This window comes from Bombina bombina, chromosome 3, assembly GCF_027579735.1.
Source record: "Bombina bombina isolate aBomBom1 chromosome 3, aBomBom1.pri, whole genome shotgun sequence".
NCBI classification, from domain to species: Eukaryota; Metazoa; Chordata; class Amphibia; order Anura; family Bombinatoridae; genus Bombina; species Bombina bombina.
Genome location: NC_069501.1, coordinates 431,409,894 through 431,431,249, shown reverse-complemented (window position 1 = coordinate 431,431,249; position 21,356 = coordinate 431,409,894). Strand labels below are relative to the sequence as shown.

The following is a 21,356-nucleotide window of genomic DNA, read 5'->3' as shown; positions in this document are numbered from 1 at the left end:
TTGATCTAGGGATACATTATGTATTACATATATGTTTGCACTGCTTTATATATATATATATATATATATATATATATATATATATATATATATATATATATATATATATATATATAGAGAGAGAAAATAACTCATTGTGTAAACCATTTACAAATCTAAACAAGTCAGAAGACTTGCTTTAATCCCAGAAACTCTCTGACTACACTGTTTCCAATGCAGCAAAGGAATCTGGGTAAGATATGCAAATGAGGTTCACAATGACTCACTTTTTTACTTTTAGCCTGCTTTTTAAGACAGACTTCCCTTTACGCCATAGCACTGCTGCATTACACAGCTTTTATGCTTAGCTAGGGTTAGTACAGTGATTCAGACCAATCCCAGGACAGCTGTTTCGTGGTTATTGCCACTCATCAGCTGGGAGTAGGTTGAATCACTGCTTGGAAAAGTTCATTTCTGGGGGAAATTCAACAACAATTAAAATTATGGGGAGGCGAAAAGTGAGTTTAAAATCCTCCACTAAATGCAAAATATAGAGAAAATAACTCATTGTGTAAACCATTTACAAATCTAAACAAGTCAGAAGACTTGCTTTAATCCCAGAAACTCTCTGACTACACTGTTTCCAATGCAGCAAAGGAATCTGGGTAAGTTATGCAAATGAGGTTCACAATGACTCACTTTTTTACTTTTAGCCTGCTTTTTAAGACAGACTTCCCTTTACGCCATAGCACTGCTGCATTACACAGCTTTTATGCTTAGCTAGGGTTAGTACAGTGATTCAGACCAATCCCAGGACAGCTGTTTCGTGGTTATTGCCACTCATCAGCTGGGAGTAGGTTGAATCACTGCTTGGAAAAGTTCATTTCTGGGGGAAATTCAACAACAATTAAAATTATGGGGAGGCGAAAACCTACTCCCAGCTGATGAGTGGCAATAACCACGAAACAGCTGTCCTGGGATTGGTCTGAATCACTGTACTAACCCTAGCTAAGCATAAAAGCTGTGTAATGCAGCAGTGCTATGGCGTAAAAGGAAGTCTGTCTTAAAAAGCAGGCTAAAAGTAAAAAAGTGAGTCATTGTGAACCTCATTTGCATATCTTACCCAGATTCCTTTGCTGCATTGGAAACAGTGTAGTCAGAGAGTTTCTGGGATTAAAGCAAGTCTTCTGACTTGTTTAGATTTGTAAATGGTTTACACAATGAGTTATTTTCTCTATATTTTGCATTTAGTGGAGGATTTTAAACTCACTTTTCGCCTCCCCATAATTTTAATTGTTGTTGAATTTCCCCCAGAAATGAACTTTTCCAAGCAGTGATTCAACCTACTCCCAGCTGATGAGTGGCAATAACCACGAAACAGCTGTCCTGGGATTGGTCTGAATCACTGTACTAACCCTAGCTAAGCATAAAAGCTGTGTAATGCAGCAGTGCTATGGCGTAAAGGGAAGTCTGTCTTAAAAAGCAGGCTAAAAGTAAAAAAGTGTGTCATTGTGAACCTCATTTGCATATCTTACCCAGATTCCTTTGCTGCATTGGAAACAGTGTAGTCAGAGAGTTTCTGGGATTAAAGCAAGTCTTCTGACTTGTTTAGATTTGTAAATGGTTTACACAATGAGTTATTTTCTCTATATTTTGCATTTAGTGGAGGATTTTAAACTCACTTTTCGCCTCCCCATAATTTTAATTGTTGTTATATATATATATATATATATATATATATATATATATATATATATATATATATATATATATATATATATATATATATATATATATTCTGGCTATGTGTAAATTCTCTGTTTTAGAAAAAATATTTGCTTGTGATTTTTTGTATGACCACTAGGTGGTAGTATTTGGTAAAGGTATTGTACCTGTTATACACAGGTGATTTAATTAACTTGGAAGGTGGGACTTATTTAGGTATTTAAGAATGGAATCAGTGTCTGTTTAACTATGCATGATTAAGGACACTTGTCCGAAACGTTGCTGATTTTTTGTATTTGGCTCAATAAAAGCACTATTTTTGGTAACTTGGTGGTGCGACCATCAATTGTTTGTTACCTTTACTGGGGGTATTGTGCAGTGCCCCTTAGTTTGCACACTGTGTGAATCCCAGATGCTGGATCTTTGGAACTTTTTACCATAGGGGTTGTTTACAATTAGGTGCATATTTCCATATGTGGTGGGAGTGCCCTAAAGTACAGAGGGTATGGCTTGATCTCTTAAGTTGTTAACTATCATTCTAGATGACCAAGTAACATTAACTCTGATGCAGGCTTTGCTAAATGATAGAGATCCGAGATTTAACTCAACCATAAACACGTTTATCAGAATTTTGTGTACAGTGACCCGTATATCTATAGCTAAGTATTGGAAAATGGGAGTACCTGAATAGACGGAAGTGCTTGGGAAGATTAAGAATATATTCCGTATGTACGAGTCAGCTGCATATGTCCAAGATTCAGTGGAGTCTTTTAATAAAGTTTGGTTCTACTGGATTCTCATTCCCCCCCCCCCCTTTTTTTTTGTGTTAAGTGGGGATGAGCTCAGTGGACACTTCATCAATATACAGGTATTAAGAGGTGTTTAAAGATAAATAATTAAGTGAAGGCGTACAGTGAATTAATTTATTGGTTATATTTGTTCTGTTTATTGATTGTTAAATATTCTTTTAAGTGGACCATTTAGAGTATAAATATGTGCTCTTTTTAGCGCTCTAGCTTGAAATACACAATGTAGAGCGGCTAAAGGAGTAATTAGCATGGAGATGCTACAATCTCACAAAGAAAGAAGTATATGATTTTGATTTGAAGAAATGTGAACTATTTGTATGTTATATGCTGTATTTTCATTGCTACAAATTGTGTATTGAGAAGAATGTTCAATAAAAAAACATTTCAATTAATAATATGCCAGATTGGCTAAGGCTCTGGTAAGGCTTAGCCAATCTGGCATATCATTAAGGAAACATCAGCAAAAAAAAAAAAAGAAAAAAAAAAAAGGGAGAAAGATGAATATGAAAATAGCCCAGAATGTAACATTTAATATTAACTTTTATTTAGCAAAATATGTATTACAAATAGTTTCAACTATTTCTTCCAAAAATATCATGAAAGATTCATTTTAAATTTAAATTTTATACAAAATTAAGGCACCACATAATTTACATAAAAAAATAATTTGCAGAATTATCTTCATTATACATTTCCATTGTGCATTTGTAATAAAAAAAAAAAAAAAAAAAGGATATAAAAGTCTAAACCACTTAAGGTAAATTTAAAAGAATAATTTAAAGGCATAAAAACTATCCTCTATTAAAGGGACATATTTTGTGCTTCGTTTGGAAGCCACCTAAGCAGTGCCTTCCAAATCCCCACCGTCCAGTGGATTTCTTCCACATCAGCTACAGATTGAATAGGACTAATTAATTAGTTTAATTTAAATAACTTGATAGCCAAGTATTGTTTTATGCTTAAAAATAATATTCTTAAAAATGCACATTAATTTTGTTGACTTTTACATCCCTTAGCAGTGAATAGGTGCATCACACATTGAAATAGCTGACATAGAACATACTGGCAGGCTAAGACACAGACGTCAGCCCTACACGTGATGAGAGGTCGCACATGTTTAATTTACATTAGGTACATAAAGTGTAATACATTACAGACCATAAGCTATAAAAATGATACTTTAAAAATGGTATCTAATTGTATAATTAATTTACATAATCTAAAGCACCAATTTGAGATGATGATTATTTTAAATACCTTTTCATTTTACAGGAAGACCAATTCTTTATAGTGCAAATATTTATACAAAGACAATTTCAGTTAAAGAGAACCAGACATAAATGCTATTGAAGATAGGATTTCTGCTTTAATAAACTTATTTATGTAGCCTTATTTAATTTATAAAAAAACAAAAAACACAACATTGCATATTTTGCAAAACATCTAGATAATATTTTTGGACGTTTTGTAGAAAAACATACAAACTATTTATCTAAACTAGAAGGTGCACAGAAAAAAAAAATGGTACGAGCATCTCATGGAGACACTGCCCAGTTAAGAAAAGTTTATTGGGGGGTGTGGTAACAAGATATTAATGTTCATGTCTCCAGGATGGTTCTTCCTGCTGTTGAATAACACTCTCCCCAGTGTCTTCTCCTGGAATGTTACAAGAAAGCAGTGTAAGTATAATCAAAATTAATTAGTAGTAGAAAATGCACAAAGCTTATTCAAACACTTCATAGACAATAACTAAACTGGGTAAAAAGGGTATTCTCACTTGTATTTTCTTCAAAAATAAAATTTATACTTACCTGATAAATTAATTTCCTTCTTGGCAGTGAGTTTACGAGAAAGTTCTTAACTTATGGGAATTACTCGACCTGGCCACCAGGAGGAGACAGACACCCCAAACAAGACTATAAATATCCCTCCCACTTCCCCTACCCTCTCTGTAGTACAGTCGGGAATAATGAAAAAAGTGGAGATACAAGGGGTACAGAGGTGCAAAAAAGAAAATTTATGCTTACCTGATAAATTTATTTCTTTTTAGAAACAATGAGTCCACGGATTTCATCCTTACTTGTGGGATTTCACCTCCTGGTCAGCAGGAGGTGGCAAAGAGCACCACAGCATAGCTGCTATATATAGCTCCTCCCTTCCCTCCCACTCAAGTCATTCGACCGAAGTTAGGAAGAGAAGGGAAAAGCCAAGGTGCAGAGGTATCTGAAGTTTACAAAAATTAATAACCTGTCTCAGAGAACAGGGCAGGCCGTGGACTCATGTCTAAAAAGAAATAAATTTATCATGCAAGCATAAATTTTCTTTTTAAAGACACGATGAGTCCACAGATTTCATCCTTACTTGTGGGATACAATACCAAAGCTAGAGTACACGGATGATAAGGGAGGGACAAGACAGGGAACCTAAACGGAAGGCACCACTGCTTGAAGAACCTTTCTCCCAAAAACAGCCTCAGCCGAGGCAAAAGTATCAAATTTGTAAAATTTAGAAAAAGTGTGAAGAGAGAAAGGACCAAGTTGCAGCCTTGCAAATCTGTTCTACAGAAGCTTCATTTTTGAATGCCCATGAGGAAGCAACAGCCCTAGTGGAATGAGCCGTAACTTATTCAGGAGGCTGCTGTCCAGCAGTCTCATATGCAAAACGGATGATACTTTTCAGCCAAAAAGAAAGAGGTAGCCGTAGCTTTCTGACCCTTACGTTTCCCAGAGAAAACGACAAACAAAGAAGACGACTGACAAAAGTCCTTAGTCGCTTGTAAATAAAATTTCAAAGCATGGACCACGTCCAAATTGTGCAAAAGACGTTCCTTTTGAGAAGAAGGATTAGGACACAAGGAAGGAACAACAATTTCCTGATTAATGTTCCTGTTTGAAACAACCTTAGGAAGGAACCCTAGGTTAGTACGTAAAACTACCTTATCTGAATGAAAAATAAGGTAAGGAGAATTGTGTTGTAATGCCAAAAGTTCAGACACTCTTCGAGCTGAATAAATGGCAACAAGAAATAAAACTTTCCAACATAGCTTAATATCTAAAGGAATGCATAGGCTCAAACGGAACCCCCTTGAAGAACTTTAAGAACTAAATTCAGACTCCATAGAGGAGTAATTGGTTTAAACACAGGCCTGATTCTAACCAAAGCCTGTCAAAAGGATTGAACATCTGGGACATCCGCCAGACATTAGTGTAATAAAGAGATCCGAGAGATCTGACCCTTTAGGGAACTTGCCGATAAACCCTTCTCCAATCCTTCTTGGAGAAAAGATAAAATTCTGGGAATCCTAACTCTACTCCATGAGTAGCCCTTGGATTCACACCAATAAAGATATTTACGCCATATCTTATGGTAAATCCTTCTAGTCACAAGTTTACAAGCCTGGATCATGGTCTCTATGACCGAATCAGAAAACCCCCGCTTGGATAGAATTAAGCGTTCAATCTCCAAGCAGTTAGCTTCAGAGAAACTAGATTTGGGTGAAGGAAGGGCCCTTGAATGAGAAGGTCCTTCCTCAACGGAAGTCTCCAAGGTGGCAGACCAGATCTGCATACCAAATCCTGCGAGGCCACGCAGCAGCAATGAGGATCACTCATGCCCTCTCCTGTTTAATTCGGGCAATGACTCGAGGAAGAAGCGCAAACGGAGGAAATAGGTATGCAAGATTGAAGGACCAAGGAACTGCCAGAGCATCTATCACTTCTGCCTGGGGATCCCTGGACCTCGACCCATATCTCGGGAGCTTGGCATTCTGACGAGATGCCATGAGATCCAACTCCGGCCGACCCCATTTGAGAATCAGGTTGCAGAACACTTCCGGATGGAGTTCCCACTCTCCCGGATAAAAAGTTTGTCTGCTCAGAAAGTCCGCCTCCCAGTTGTCCATCCCTGGCATATGGATCGCTGACAGATGGCAAGAATGGGCCTCCGCCCACCGGATTATATTGGCTACCTCGGTCATCGCTAAGGAACTCCTTGTTCCTCCTTGATGATTGATGTAAGCCTCTGTCGTTATGTTGTCCGTCTGGAATCTGATGAACTAGGCCGAAGCTAACTGAGGCCAGGCGAGCATTGAAGATCGCTCTCAGTTCTAGGATGTTTATAGGAAGAACAGACTCCGCCCTGAGTCCACACTCCCTGAGCCTTTAGGGAACCCCAGACAGCTCCCCACCCTAGAAGAGGCTGGCATCTGTTGTCACAATCACCCAGGACGGTCTGCGAAAACATGTTCCCTGGGAAAGATGATCCAGAGACAACCTTCATTGAAGTGAATCCTTTGTCTCCTGTTCCAGGTTTTACGAGGAGACAAGTCTGCATAATCTCCAATCCACTGCCTGAGCATGTTTAACTGCAGAGACATGAGGTGAAACCGAGCAAACGGAATGATGTCTATTGCCGCCACCATCAGTCTGATTACTTCTATACACTGGGCCACTGACGGCCAAGGATTGGACTGAAGGACTCGACAGGTATCTAGAATCTTTGATTTCCAGACTTATATAGAATTGATTAGAGTTTGCAAGAAAGTCACCCTTGTCTTCGGGATTAAGGAACTCTTTTCTAGATTTACCTTCCATCCATGAGTTCTCAGGAAGGATAGTACAATGTCGGTATGAGACTTTGCTTGTTGACAAGATGGCGCCTGGATTAGATTATTATCCAGATAAGGTGCCACCGCAATGCCCCGGGGTCTTAGAACCGCCAAAGACCCCAGAACTTTTGTGAAAATTCTGGGTGCCGTAGCCAGCCCGAAAGGAAGAGCCACAAACTGAAAGTGTTTGTCCAGAAAGGCAAAACTTAGGAACTTTTGATGATCTCTATGGATAGGAACATGTAGATATGCATCCTTAAAATCCACTGTCATAAATTGACCCTCTTGGATCAATGGTAGGATGGAACAAATAGTTTCCATCTAGAAGGATGGTACCCTGAGAAACTTGTTTAGGCTCTTGAGGTCTAGAATTGGTCTGAAGGTTCCCTCCTTTTTGGGAACCACAAATAGATTGGAATAAAACCCCAGTCCCTGTTCCAGAAATGGAACGGGAACAATCGCTCTCAGAGCGGAGCGATCTTTTAGATAATGTAAGAACGCCTCTCTTTTCGTCTGGTCTGCAGATAATCTCAAAAATAGGAATCTGCCTCTGGGAGGAAAAAAACCGTGAACTCCAGCTTGTATCCCCGAGACACAATTTCTATTGCCCAGGGATCCTGGACATCCCAAACCCAGGCTTTGAATAAAGAAGGAAAGTCTGCCCCCTACAAGATCCGGTCCCGGATCGGGGGTATACCCTTCATGCTTCTTGGACTGCTTTCCCTTGTTCCAAGACTGGTTGGGTCACCGTGTAGGTTTGGACTATTCCTGCTCAGAGGAGGAAGAGGGAGAGTTTACCTTGAAATTACGAAAGGAACGAAAATTGTTTTGTAATCCTTTTTGTTTATTTCTCTTGTCTTGCAGGATAAGATGACCCTTACCTCCCGTGAAAAATAATCTCCTTCAGATCGGGTCCGAACAAAGTCTTTCCCTTGAATGGAATGGATAGAAGCTTAGACTAAGAAGACACATCCGCAGACCAGGGCTTTAACCATGAGGCTCTGCGGCCCAAGATAGAAAAACTCGATATCTTCGCTCCCAATTTGATAACTTGAAGGGAAGCGTCAGAAATAAAGGCCTTTGCAAGTTTGAGAGCCTTTATCCTATCTTGGATCTCATCCAGAGAAGTCTCAGTCCTGAGGGCCTCAGATAGCACATCAAAGCAATATGCCGCCGCACTAATAACGATGGCAATGCACACAGCTGGCTGCCAAATACAAAATAACTCCAAAAGGAGTAAAAGAGGAAACGCAGAGCACTGCATGTAGACTATAAATTTTTTGGAATTTGTAGCATATCTTGATCAGCGTCACTGTTTCCTAGACAGGAGTAGGTTTAGACAAGACTATCTTTATCAAATTAAAGATCTCTCAAAAATGAGAAAATAGAAAGGATTGGTAGTACCACAATGGTATCCATCCTAAAAAACAAGGGACCCCTAGCAGGGCATCTTGATTCATTCTGAGTCACAAAGGATGAATTACACAAAAGAACAGTTGGAATTCCACAACAAAAAGTAATACATAAAAAAGTTACGGTCTCTTAAAAAAAAAAAAAAAAAAAAAATACCTTTTAAAATTTAATCTTCTGAAAGACACTTATAAACGTTACTTTATTAAAAGATATCGCCATGACATAAAAGAAGCAATGTTTTGCGTAGCAACTCCAGATGGAGTTTGTGAGGAACCGCAGGGCACTGCATGTGTGTTATAAAATCTTTTGAACACCTCCTCAATCTGACACATATAAGGCAGATACTTAAATTGTATTAAGGGTTATGTCTATATTCCACACATAACCACCGGTACTGTCTCCTTAAATGTAGAAGAATAACTTATTCATTTTATTTAATGACAGAAAATTCAGGATAAGAATGTGAGGATTTCCAACACAGATAAACCCTCTTTACACCTTTGCCTGACCCAGCTGAGAAGTCAGATAGTCTCCACAATACTGCACAATGTAGAATTAACTACGCCTCAGCTAAACCATGCTGAGGTACCCATCTGCCCTTCTAATATATGTGTCTGTAGGCTAGATATATAATATAACAGCAGAACGTATTAGAATTATTGTTTTTTGCAGTCGCTGCAAAAGGGGAGACTGATGGAAAAAAAAATAATAATTCCAAATATATGTATACAATTTAAAACTGCCACTCTGCACCAGGACTATTTAGCCTTCACTTGTGCAGCAACAATCCGGAACGTAGCAGGAGGAAAACTGTTCCTCCGGTTCCAGTAAAGCCCAACTATGCGCTAAGCACTTAATCTATTAAGGCAGATTGCGCAGATGGTAATAATCACTCAAGACGGGGCCATGAGTGACAATACCAGCACAGATCAAGTAGCGTGCAGCAATAAGATCTGCCCATCGTGGGCGTTCAAAAACGGAGCTCTCCCCCGGTCAGTATAGTGCAATGTTAAAAAAGCCGGGAGAACCCCTCAGAGCTTTACAGGCATGGCGCGCAACGCTAAGATCCGCCAGACTATGCACTTAGCACCTGCCACATTAGGGCCAAATGCGCAGATGGATCCAATCAAAATGAGGACCGAGTGAGACACAAAACAAGTGCAAAGAAAGTGGCGCGCAGCATTAAGATCCGCCCATCGTGGGCGTCGAAAAAACGAAACCCTCTCCCGGTCGGCATATTTTATGTTAAAACCGCCAGGAGTAAAATAACACTGTCTCCTATCCAGCCCCAGTGCCTGTATAAAATGGCTGCCATAGACCTCTCCCTCAAGAAGAGATCACAGTCCCATCACAATAAAGAGCCCAATCTATTATCTTAACCCTTGATATGTGATTGTCAGTAATGTAGTACTCACTTTCTTCTGAGAGAATGATGTCCCCAGAAAATAATAAAGTTAGCACTTACCTTGAATGCTGTCCAACAGCAGGACAGTCCAGCAGGTTTAAGAGGTCCTCTCTCTCCCATAGCCCTGTGGAATAAGATAAGCCTGAGTTAAATGTGCTTAGGCTATCCGGATTAGGGCAGCATAAATGTATAGGAGGCGCAGTGAAAATTATGTCCCACCAGTTCCTATTGCTTTAAAGCCACCAAAAGTTCTACTACAGAGACTGATATGGACTAGGCTACACCCTAGAACAAAGCAGCACACTCTGGCACTACTTTAAAAATAATAAACTCTTGATTGAAGAATCTAATCTAACACCTCACTTTACCTCTTCCTATCACTAACGTAGGCAAAGACAAAGACTGGAGTGGGAGGGAAGGGAGGAGCTATATATAGCAGCTCTGCTGTGGTGCTCTTTGCCTCCTCCTGCTGACCAGGAGGTGAAATCCCACAAGGATGAAATCCGTGGACTCATCGTGTCTTTAAAAAGAAAAAACAATTGCAGCCGTTACACATTTAGACGGGGTCCTGGACTGTCGCTGCCAAGAAGGAAATTAATTTACCAGGTAAGCATAAATTGTATTTTCCTTCTATTGGCAGAGTCCATGAGAACATTCTTAACCAATGGAAAACCAATAATCAAGCTGTGGAGTTCACAAATGTTTGGGAGGGAAAAAGTATGGAAAAGGCAGCCCTAATTACTAGGCACCACCACTTGTGGAACCCTTCCCCCAAAGGAAGCCTCTGCTGAGGCAAAAACATCAAATTTATAGAACTTTGTGAATGTGTGCAATGAAGACCAAGTTGCAGCCTTGCAAACCTGTTCTTCTGAGGCCTCAATCATGAAGTCTAAAGTAGACACTGCACAAGTAGAATGTGCTGTGATTCTTGAAGGGGGATCCTGACCCCTTCCTGGCATGCCATGTGAATCAGACTTCTCAACCAAAAGGAAATGGTTACAGCTGAGGCCTTCTGCTCCTTGCGCTTACCAGTAAAAAGGATGAAGGAAGAAGAAGGCTGACGGAATTTTAGTAGCGTGAAGGTAGAAATTCAACGTTCTGACCACATCAAAATTTTGTAACAATCTCTCCTTGGAGGATGACTGATTAGGACAAAGTAAAGGAACCACAAATCTCCTAGTTGATGTTGTGAGCATTCACTACGTTAGAAAAACATTGTTGAGGCCTCAACACAGTCTCATCCTGATAAATCACCAGATACGGAGGATAACACATCAAAGCCGAAAACTTTGATACTCTGCAAGTAGAGGAAATAGCCAAAAGAAAAAACACTTTCTAAGTAACTTCATATCAACAGCATGCAGAGGCTCAAATGGAGCCATCTGAAGAACCTTAAGAACTAAATTTAGGGTCTGGGGGGACAGAAGGTTTGAAACAAACACTTGAACATCTGGCAAACTAGCCAATTTCTTGTGAAACGAAACAGAAAGGGCAGAAATCTGACAGTCTATGATTGCCCCAGAAAGTTTACCCTCGTAGCCAGGACGGAGGGAGGTCTATTTCAAATCGACATTCCAACTGTGTGCCTGAAGACACAAGAGTAACCTCTGCGTGTAGTCCTTAAACACTGGTAAGGATGGAGCCTGAACAAGAATATCGTCCAGGTAAGGAGCTACTCTGATCCCCTGCAGGCGAACCGCAGCCAGCAGAGCTCCTAGCACTTTGGTGAACACTCGTGGTACTGTAGCCAGTCCAGCTCCACAAACTGGTTGTGCTAGTCTAGGAAGGGGAAGTTTCCACAGTAATCAGGTATGCTAAAGATTCACACCAGAACTTGGCGGCCCCTGTGACTGCAGCTATTCCAACTGCAGGTTGAAACAGGGCTCCAGACTGGAGAAACTCTGAGGTATATCCTTCAAGTTTTCTTTCAAGACTATCTCTAAAGGAAGTGCTGTCCTAAAGCGGAATAGTGATCCGTGCCAATGTGGATATAGCACCATCCACTTTAGGGACACTGTTCCAAACTTCTGCGTGGGAAGCAGAAACATGAAAATATCTATTAAATGCCACGACAGGGGAAAAGGAATACCAGGCTTCTCAAATTCCTTGGAGATAATTTCGGAGATAACAGGGGTACAGAAAAATCGTCCGGGGCCCTAAGCCTAAAAACTGATTGAAATCTCAGAAGCTGTTCCTCCTTAGGTGCCTTTGCCACAGGAAGCCCTAGGGTAGAGAGAACACCCTTCAGCATGAGTCTGAGATGCTCCACTTTGAACCTAATGGTACACTCCTAAAAATTCTCTTCTGACTCTCCTTCCGAGTGATTAGAGGGAGTTCTCCTTCAGAGCTAAGGGTTCATCCTCCGAAGTTTGTCCATAACTATCTGTCATGGCCTCCGCCACAACACCTGGGCTATGTGCTGGAGAACAGTGCTTAACTTTTCTCTTCCTCTTCCCCGATACCTGGCTAGCACTTAGGGCAGCAGACGGCAGCCTGTATATGGGCCGTGAGGTCATTGGGTAAGAGGCCGACCCAGGCCAGGGTCGGGCTGCTCTGACAACTGAAGCCACATTCCAAGGCTGTTGGACAGGGATGTCTGAGTCAGCCGAAGTTCGAGAAGCCGCAGAAGGACCTGCTGGAGACAGGGCATGGGTGAGCTCTCCCGCGGTTTGTCCGCTTGGACCTCCTGAATAAGACTTCAGGACATAAGTTAGGCAGAAATTACATAATTGTGCCGGAGGATTTACAGTGGTTATTTTGCAAAGCGTGCATTTAATGTTGTCGGGCGGGGGCCGTGGACTCTCCTCATTCAGATGGAAATTACATTATCAGGTAAGCATAATTTATGTTTAACATCTTAATATGAGGCTTCAATCGTTATTTGTGGGAAACAAATACCCAAGCTCTAGAGGACACTAAATGAGAAAAATGAGAGGTTAAAAGAGGCGGACCCTATTGTGAAGGCCCCACAGCCTGCAAAACCTCTCCCAAAAGCTACTCCCACCGAAAAAAAATATCAAGTTTGTAAAACTTTGAAAAAGTACGCAAGGAAGACCAGGTAGCCGCCTTACAAATCTGCTCCATAGAGGCATCATTCTTGAAGGACCAAGAAGAAGCCACAGCTCTAGTTGAGTGAGCTGTAATCCTCTGAGGAGGCTTATGTCCGCTATTTCATAAGCCAAGCGAATCATGCTCCTCAGCCAAAAAGATAGGGAAGTGGAAGAAGTCTTCTGCACTTTGCGTTTCCCTGAATAGACAACAAACAATGCTGAAGTCTGTCTGAAATCCTTCATAGCCTGAAGATAGAATTTCAAAGCTCGAAAACCACATCCAAATTATGAAGTAACCGTTCCTTCAAAAAAGAATGATTAGGACACAAGGAAGGAACCACTATCTCCTGATTGATGTAGCGATCAGAAACAACCTTAGGGAGAAAACCCAACCCAGTGTGAAGAAAAGCCTTATCAGCATGAAAAACTAGGAAGAAGGATGGCTCACATTGCAAGGCCGCCATCTTAGAGACTCTGCGTCCCGAAGAAATAGCCAGTAGAAAAAGAACCTTCCAAGACAGTAATTTAATGTCAACTGAATGCATGGGCTCAAACGGAGCCCTCTGCAAAACTTTAAGAACCAAATTTAAACTCCAAGAAGGAGCGGACTGGAATGTCTAAACACAGGCCTGAGTCTAGACAGAGCCTGAACAAAAGAATTAATATCAGGAAGCGCAGCGAGCTTCCTGTGTAACACAGATAAAGTCGAAATCTGTCCCTTTAAGGAACTGGCGGCAAGTCCCTTCTCCAAACCGTCCTGGAGGAAGGAAGGTATCCTGGATACCTTGATCTTATGCCAGGGATACCCACAAGACTCAGTTGAAGTTGAGTCTTGACACCATGAGATCCATCTCAGGTGACCCCTCATCTGTTGCAAATCTCTTCATCCAGAGGTGTTTGCGGAGACCATTCCCCCGGATGAAACTATTGTCTGCTGAGAAAATCCGCTTACCAGTTGTCCAAATCCGGAATGTGGATCGCTGACAGTGAACAGTTGTGGGTCTCCACCCATTCCAGAATCCAAGATACTTCCCTCATGGCTAGGGAGCTTCTCGTTCTCCCCCTGATGGTTTATGTAAGCCATCGAGGTAATGTTGTCCTACTGGAATCTGATAAACTGGGACGAACCCAAGCCCTCAGAGTGTTGAAGATCGCTCGAAGTTCCAGGATGTTGATCGGAGGAAGCAACTCCTCTCGATTCCACCTGCCCTGTGCCTTCCTGCCACCCCAAACAGCTCCCCATCCTGAGAGGCTCACGTCCATAGTCACAATCTCCCAGGATGGTGACAAGGATGTCCCTAGGGACAGCCGATCTGGACAGAGCCACCAAAAAAGGGATAGATGGGAAATCTGTTAGGATAGATCTAAGGAATCACCTGTTCCATTGCCTCAGCATGCACAGATGAAGAGGTCTGAGATGGAACCTGACTTATTGAATGACATCTATGCTGGATACCATGAGCCCAATCACCTCCATACACCGGGCCACAGATGGCCTTGAGGAGTTCTGAAGGGCAAGACAGCTGGAGGCAATTTTACAACGTCTCTGGTCTGTCAGGAATATCTTCATGGATATGGAGTCTATTATCATGCCCAAGAACTCCACTCTGGTACTGGGAACCAGATAACTCTATCCTGAGTTTATTTTCCATCCATGAGATCAAAGACGTAGAAGAGCTATCTAATGGTCCTCTGCCAGCCGACAGGACGGAGCCTGAACCAGGATGTCGTCCAGATAAGGCGCTACTGAAACAACTCTGGATCTCGCTACCGCGAGCAGAGCTCCCAGAACCTGTAAAGACTCTTGGAGCAGTAGCAAGACAGAAGAGAAGAGCTACAAACTGGAAGTGCTGGTCCAGAAAGGAAAATCTTAGGAACTTGAAGTGATCCTTGTGTATTGGCACACGAAGGTAAGCGTCCTTTAAGTCTATCGTAGTCCTGAACTGTCCCTCTTGAACTAAGGGCAGAATAGACCTTATTGTCTCCATCTTGAACGATGGAACCGACAGAAACTTGTTTAAGCACTTTAGGTCTAAAATCGGGCAAAACGTACCCTCCTCCTTTGGGACCACAAAAAGGTTTGACTAGTACCCTAGACCTCTTTCTGCTAGAGGTACTGGTACAATTAGTCCTAGAGAGGAGAGAGATTCCTTATGCACTCTAGAAAGGCATCTCGTTTCTCTGGTTTTGGCGATAGATTTGACAAGAGGAATCTGTCCTTGGGAGAGTGAGATTTGAAACCTATCCTGTAACCCTGGGCAATAACTTCCAGAACCCAAGGATCCTGCACATTTCTTATCCAAGCCTCTGCAAAAAGAGATAGTCTGCCCTCTTCAAAATCCAGAGATGGATTGGGGGCCGCACCTTCATGCTGATTTTGTTTCAGCGGGCTTCTTGTTCTGCTTGGCTTTATTCCAAGACTGAGATGGTTTCCAAAATCCCTTGGACTGCTCGGGCTTTGCAGCAGGCTGCTGTCATTAGGACTTGTCCGAATGAAAGGGACGAAAATTAGGACCATTAAGCTTATTCTTCTTATCCTGTGGTAGAAAGGCACCCTTGCCCCCGTGACTGTGGATATAATAGAGTCCAGGCCTGGACTGAAATGAACCTTCCCCTTAAATGGAAGGGAGAGTAATCTAGATTTGGACGTCATGTCAGCAGACCACGACTTCAACTACAGAGCCCTCCGGGCCAGAACAGAAAAGCCTGGTGTCTTGGCATTCAAGCGACTAATCTGCATATTTGCATCACAGATAAACAAATTAGCTACCCTCAGGGCCTTAATAATTGCCTATATCTCATCGATGGGAGTTTCCACCTCGATCATATCTGACAGTTACACCAATAGGTAGCGGCTCCCGCCACCGCAGTGACCACGGCTGCAGGCTGAAATAAGAACCCTGTGTGCTGAACCGCTAACAATTTATAAAACAAAGAAGGGGAGAAAGAAGATTCAGGTCTCTCCCATTCATTTTTAATAATATTTGCCATCTTTACAGGAACCGGAAAAGTCTGGGGGCACTACCCTGTCTTTGTAAACTTTATCAAGCTCAGGAATAGGTTTGTTGGGTAACTTTGGTTCCGGAACCTCAGGAGTAGCCAACACCACCTTTAATAAAAGCCGTAAGTGCTCAATCCTAAACCTAAAGTCTGGTTCCTCCACAGCCGGAGGTTTAGAGGCAGCAGATTCCAACCCAGAGAGAGTCCTCCGAAGTATCGGAGTCTTCTTCATCAGCAGATAATCTAGTCTCAGATACATCCAACGGAGTAGATGACCCCTGGGAAGGATAGCAATGTTTAACCTTTCGCTTGCACTTAGCAGGGCGAGGTAAAGCACTGAAGGCCGCAGACACCGCCGTTTGCAACTGATCAGCAAAATATGGCGGCCGCAGGGCCCCTCCCACAGGAGGATTAGTAGTACAGCGGGGAGCTGCATGTGTAATCAGAGATGATTGTAGGGAATGCACCTCGCGGGACGGAGACCCCCTCAGAGGTGGACGGCTCAGTGGTACTAAACATCTTGTTCTTTTTAGATATCCCTATTTTACCAAGGCTTGTGGAACATAGTTGAGCAAGCGGGTATACCGTAGCCTCCTCACAATAAACACAGGCATTAGATTTAGGCAAAGAGGGAGTACCCTACAACGCATCAGAGTCCTCCATAGCTTGCGCCTTTAATATGGACTATAGAAAAAAATGGCACCTTTATACCCCCAATCACCGGGGCACTCGCCACCTCCTATGACCAAGGCCCACAGAGAAACCACTTCGTCTCCTGCAACCGACTGTCAGGAAAAAGGAAGATAATGAGGCCACACCAGGTCACATGGAGTGCCATGCAGGACCGCCCCTGCAGCCGAGAAAAAACACGCCAAACTAAACAGGTTGGGCAGTTAAAGGGACACTGAACCCAATTTTTTTCTCTTTCGTGATTCAGAAAGAGCATGGAATTTTAAGCAACTTTCTAATTTACTCCTATTATCAAATTTTCTTTATTAGAAAAGCAAGAATGTAAGTTTAGATGCCGGCCCATTAATGGTTAACAACCTGGGTTGTCCTTGCGGATTGGTGGATAAATTTACCCACCAATAAACAACTGTTGTCCAGTGTCATGAACCAAAAATTGTCTGGCTCTTTAGCTCAGATGCCTTCTGTTTCAAATAAAGATAGAAAGAGAATGAAGAAAAATTGATAGGAGTAAATTAGAAAATTGCATGCTCTATCTGAATCAAGAAAGAAAAAATTTGGGTTCAGTATCCCTTTAATCAAAACAAAAGAAGAACCTGACTGTTCACACATTGCCAGAGCCACATTTCACACATGTCGCAGCTAGAAACACAAAGCAATCATGTATAAATCCCCTCCCCGTTCAATAATCCACTTCCAGAGATATTAACCCTTGATTCACTGTGACCCTGTCTTCTTGCGTTATCATAAATGTATAAAAAATGAAATGATCTTACCAGAATCTATGCTGTGGAACAGGAACACGGCCTCTCAAGTTTGACAGTGTTGTAGCATCGCTCCTGACGTGGTCTTGAGTGGTAGAAAGCAGGCAGTGAAACTCGTCAACACTGATTGCTTAAACAGACATGAAAACTAAAATCTCTCTTATGATTCAGATAGAAAATAGAATTTTGAACAACTTTCTAATTAACTTCTATTTAATTTGCTCCCTTCTCTTGTTATTTGCGGAAAGGTTTATCTAGGCAAGTTCAGGAGCAGCAGAGAAACTAGGTTCTAGCTGTTGATTGGTGGCTGCTGATTGTAATTGGCTCACCCATGTGTTCAGTTAAAAAACAGTAGTGCATTGCTGCTCCTTCAACAAATGAAACCAAGAGAATGAAACAGATTAGATAATAGAAATTAGAAAGCTGTTTAAAAATCTATTTTCTATCTGAATCATGAAAGAAAAATGTTGGGTTTCATGTACCTTTAAGGAGCTGTAATACGAGTCTGGATGGTTTCGCAAAAAGACTCTCCCTGCATCTCCAGACCATAACATTTGTTAATGCTCTCACTGAGAGGCTGACAAGACTACTTAAAACTCCAGTCCCATTTCGAAAAGTACTACCCTCCATTACTACTACTACGAATCTTCCGACACTTCTCTGCCATCCTCCTGTGACGAAAGGCAAAGAATGACTGGGGGATGAAGGTAGTGGAGGAAGTATTTAACCCCATAACGACCAACGACGTACAGGGTACGTCCTACAAAAAAAATGTCCATAAAGACCAAGGACGTACCCGGTGGAAGCGGCCATCGAAGAGAGAAGTTCATCGCAGGGGGGTGGGATCACACGCGGGGGGGGGGGGCATGAAGCTACAGTATGGGACAATGTATATGTAGCTGAGGGTAAGGTGGGAGATAGGAGGGAGGGGGGTTATCTAAGTGATCTGGGAGGGGGTGGGGGTTGGCTATTGAAGAGGGGCAGCTACACTACAGAACAAATAAAACATTTATGGCAAACAGAGTACTGGCAGACAGTTGCCAGTACCCAAGATGGCGCACAATAAGGTAGAGGGGGAGGATTAGGGAGCTGTTTGGGGGGAGGGTCAGGGAGGTTGGGGGCTAAGGGGGGATCCTACATAGCAGTTGGGGTTTTGAAAAGAAAAAACAGAATTTATGCTTACCTGATAAATTACTTTCTCCAACGGTGTGTCCGGTCCACGGCGTCATCCTTACTTGTGGGATATTCTCTTCCCCAACAGGAAATGGCAAAGAGCCCAGCAAAGCTGGTCACATGATCCCCCCTAGGCTCCGCCTTCCCCAGTCATTCGACCGACGTAAAGGAGGAATATGCATAGGAGAAATCATATGATACCGTGGTGACTGTAGTTAGAGAAAATAATTCATCAGACCTGATTAAAAAAACCAGGGCGGGCCGTGGACCGGACACACCGTTGGAGAAAGTAATTTATCAGGTAAGCATAAATTCTGTTTTCTCCAACATAGGTGTGTCCGGTCCACGGCGTCATCCTTACTTGTGGGAACCAATACCAAAGCTTTAGGACACGGATGATGGGAGGGAGCAAATCAGGTCGCCTAGATGGAAGGCACCACGGCTTGCAAAACCTTTCTCCCAAAAATAGCCTCAGAAGAAGCAAAAGTATCAAATTTGTAGAATTTGGTAAAAGTGTGCAGTGAAGACCAAGTCGCTGCCTTACATATCTGATCAACAGAAGCCTCGTTCTTGAAGGCCCATGTGGAAGCCACGGCCCTAGTGGAGTGAGCTGTGATTCTTTCAGGAGGCTGCCGTCCGGCAGTCTCATAAGCCAATCGGATGATGCTTTTAAGCCAAAAAGAGAGAGAGGTAGAAGTTGCTTTTTGACCTCTCCTTTTACCAGAATAAACAACAAACAAAGAAGATGTTTGTCTGAAATCCTTTGTAGCTTCTAAGTAGAATTTTAGAGCTGTCTGGAATGCCCCACAATTGAATTATTTGGGCAAAAATTTCCGGATGGAGTTCCCACTCCCCCGGATGAAATGTCTGACGACTCAGAAAATCCGCTTCCCAATTTTCCACTCCTGGGATGTGGATTGCAGACAAGTGGCAGGAGTGATTCTCCGCCCATTGAATTATTTTGGTCACTTCTTCCATTGCCAGGGAACTCCTTGTTCCCCCCTGATGGTTGATATACGCAACAGTCGTCATGTTGTCTGATTGAAACCTTATGAATTTGGCCTTTGCAAGCTGAGGCCAAGCCTTGAGAGCACTGAATATCGCTCTCAGTTCCAGAATGTTTATCGGTAGAAGAGATTCTTCCCGAGACCAAAGACCCTGAGCTTTCAGGGGTTCCCAGACCGCGCCCCAGCCCACCAGACTGGCGTCGGTCGTGACAATGACCCACTCTGGTCTGCGGAAGCTCATCCCTTGTGACAGGTTGTCCAGGGTCAGCCACCAACGGAGTGAATCTCTGGTCCTCTGATCTATTTGTATCGTCGGAGACAAGTCTGTATAATCCCCATTCCACTGTCTGAGCATGCACAGTTGTAATGGTCTTAGATGAATTCGCGCAAAAGGAACTATGTCCATTGCCGCAACCATCAAACCTATTACTTCCATGCACTGCGCTATGGAAGGAAGAAGAACAGAATGAAGTACTTGACAAGAGCTTAGAAGTTTTGATTTTCTGGCTTCTGTCAGAAAAATCTTCATTTCTAAGGAGTCTATTATTGTTCCCAAGAAGGGAACTCTTGTTGACGGAGAAAGAGAACTTTTTTCTACGTCCACTTTCCACCCGTGAGATCTGAGAAAGGCTAGGACAATGTCCGTATGAGCCTTTGCTTGTGGCAGAGACGACGCTTGAATCAGTATGTCGTCCAAGTAAGGTACTACTGCAATGCCCCTTGGTCTTAGCACCGCTAGAAGGGACCCTAGTACCTTTGTGAAAATTCTTGGGGCAGTGGCCAATCCGAATGGAAGTGCCACGAACTGGTAATGTTTGTCCAGAAAGGCGAACCTTAGGAACCGATGATGTTCCTTGTGGATAGGAATATGTAGATACGCATCCTTTAAATCCACCGTGGTCATGAATTGACCTTCCTGGATGGTAGGAAGAATTGTTCGAATGGTTTCCATTTTGAACGATGGAACCCTGAGAAATTTGTTTAGGATCTTGAGATCTAAGATTGGTCTGAATGTTCCCTCTTTTTTGGGAACTATGAACAGATTGGAGTAGAATCCCATCCCTTGTTCTCTTAATGGAACAGGATGAATCACTCCCATTTTTAACAGGTCTTCTACACAATGTAAGAATGCCTGTCTTTTTATGTGGTCTGAAGACAATTGAGACCTGTGGAACCTTCCCCTTGGGGGTAGTTCCTTGAATTCCAGAAGATAACCTTGGGAGATTATTTCTAGGGCCCAAGGATCCAGAACATCTCTTGCCCAAGCCTGAGCGAAGAGAGAAAGTCTGCCCCCCACCAGATCCGGTCCCGGATCGGGGGCCAACATCTCATGCTATCTTGGTAGCAGTGGCAGGTTTCTTGGCCTGCTTACCTTTGTTCCAGCCTTGCATTGGCCTCCAGGCTGGCTTGGTTTGAGAAGTATTACCCTCTTGCTTAGAGGATGTAGAACTTGAGGCTGGTCCGTTTCTGCGAAAGGGACGAAAAACAGAATTTATGTTTACCTGATAAATTACTTTCTCCAACGGTGTGTCCGGTCCACGGCGTCATCCTTACTTGTGGGATATTCTCTTCCCCAACAGGAAATGGCAAAGAGCCCAGCAAAGCTGGTCACATGATCCCTCCTAGGCTCCGCCTACCCCAGTCATTCGACCGACGTTAAGGAGGAATATTTGCATAGGAGAAACCATATGATACCGTGGTGACTGTAGTTAAAGAAAATAAATTATCAGACCTGATT

At 42.6% G+C, this 21,356-nt stretch overlaps 1 protein-coding gene across 1 annotated transcript in view; it reads right to left on the bottom strand.

The window, feature by feature from the left end:
* Positions 1–3,035: 3,035 nt before the first annotated feature.
* The window catches only part of MOV10 (Mov10 RISC complex RNA helicase), a 349,433-nt gene continuing 331,112 nt past the window's right edge, over positions 3,036–21,356 (bottom strand). The window contains exon 20 of the mRNA XM_053706650.1: positions 3,036–4,169. Coding sequence (XP_053562625.1) covers positions 4,105–4,169 — 65 coding nt within the window. The 3' untranslated portion in view covers positions 3,036–4,104. The remainder of the gene's footprint in view (positions 4,170–21,356) is intronic.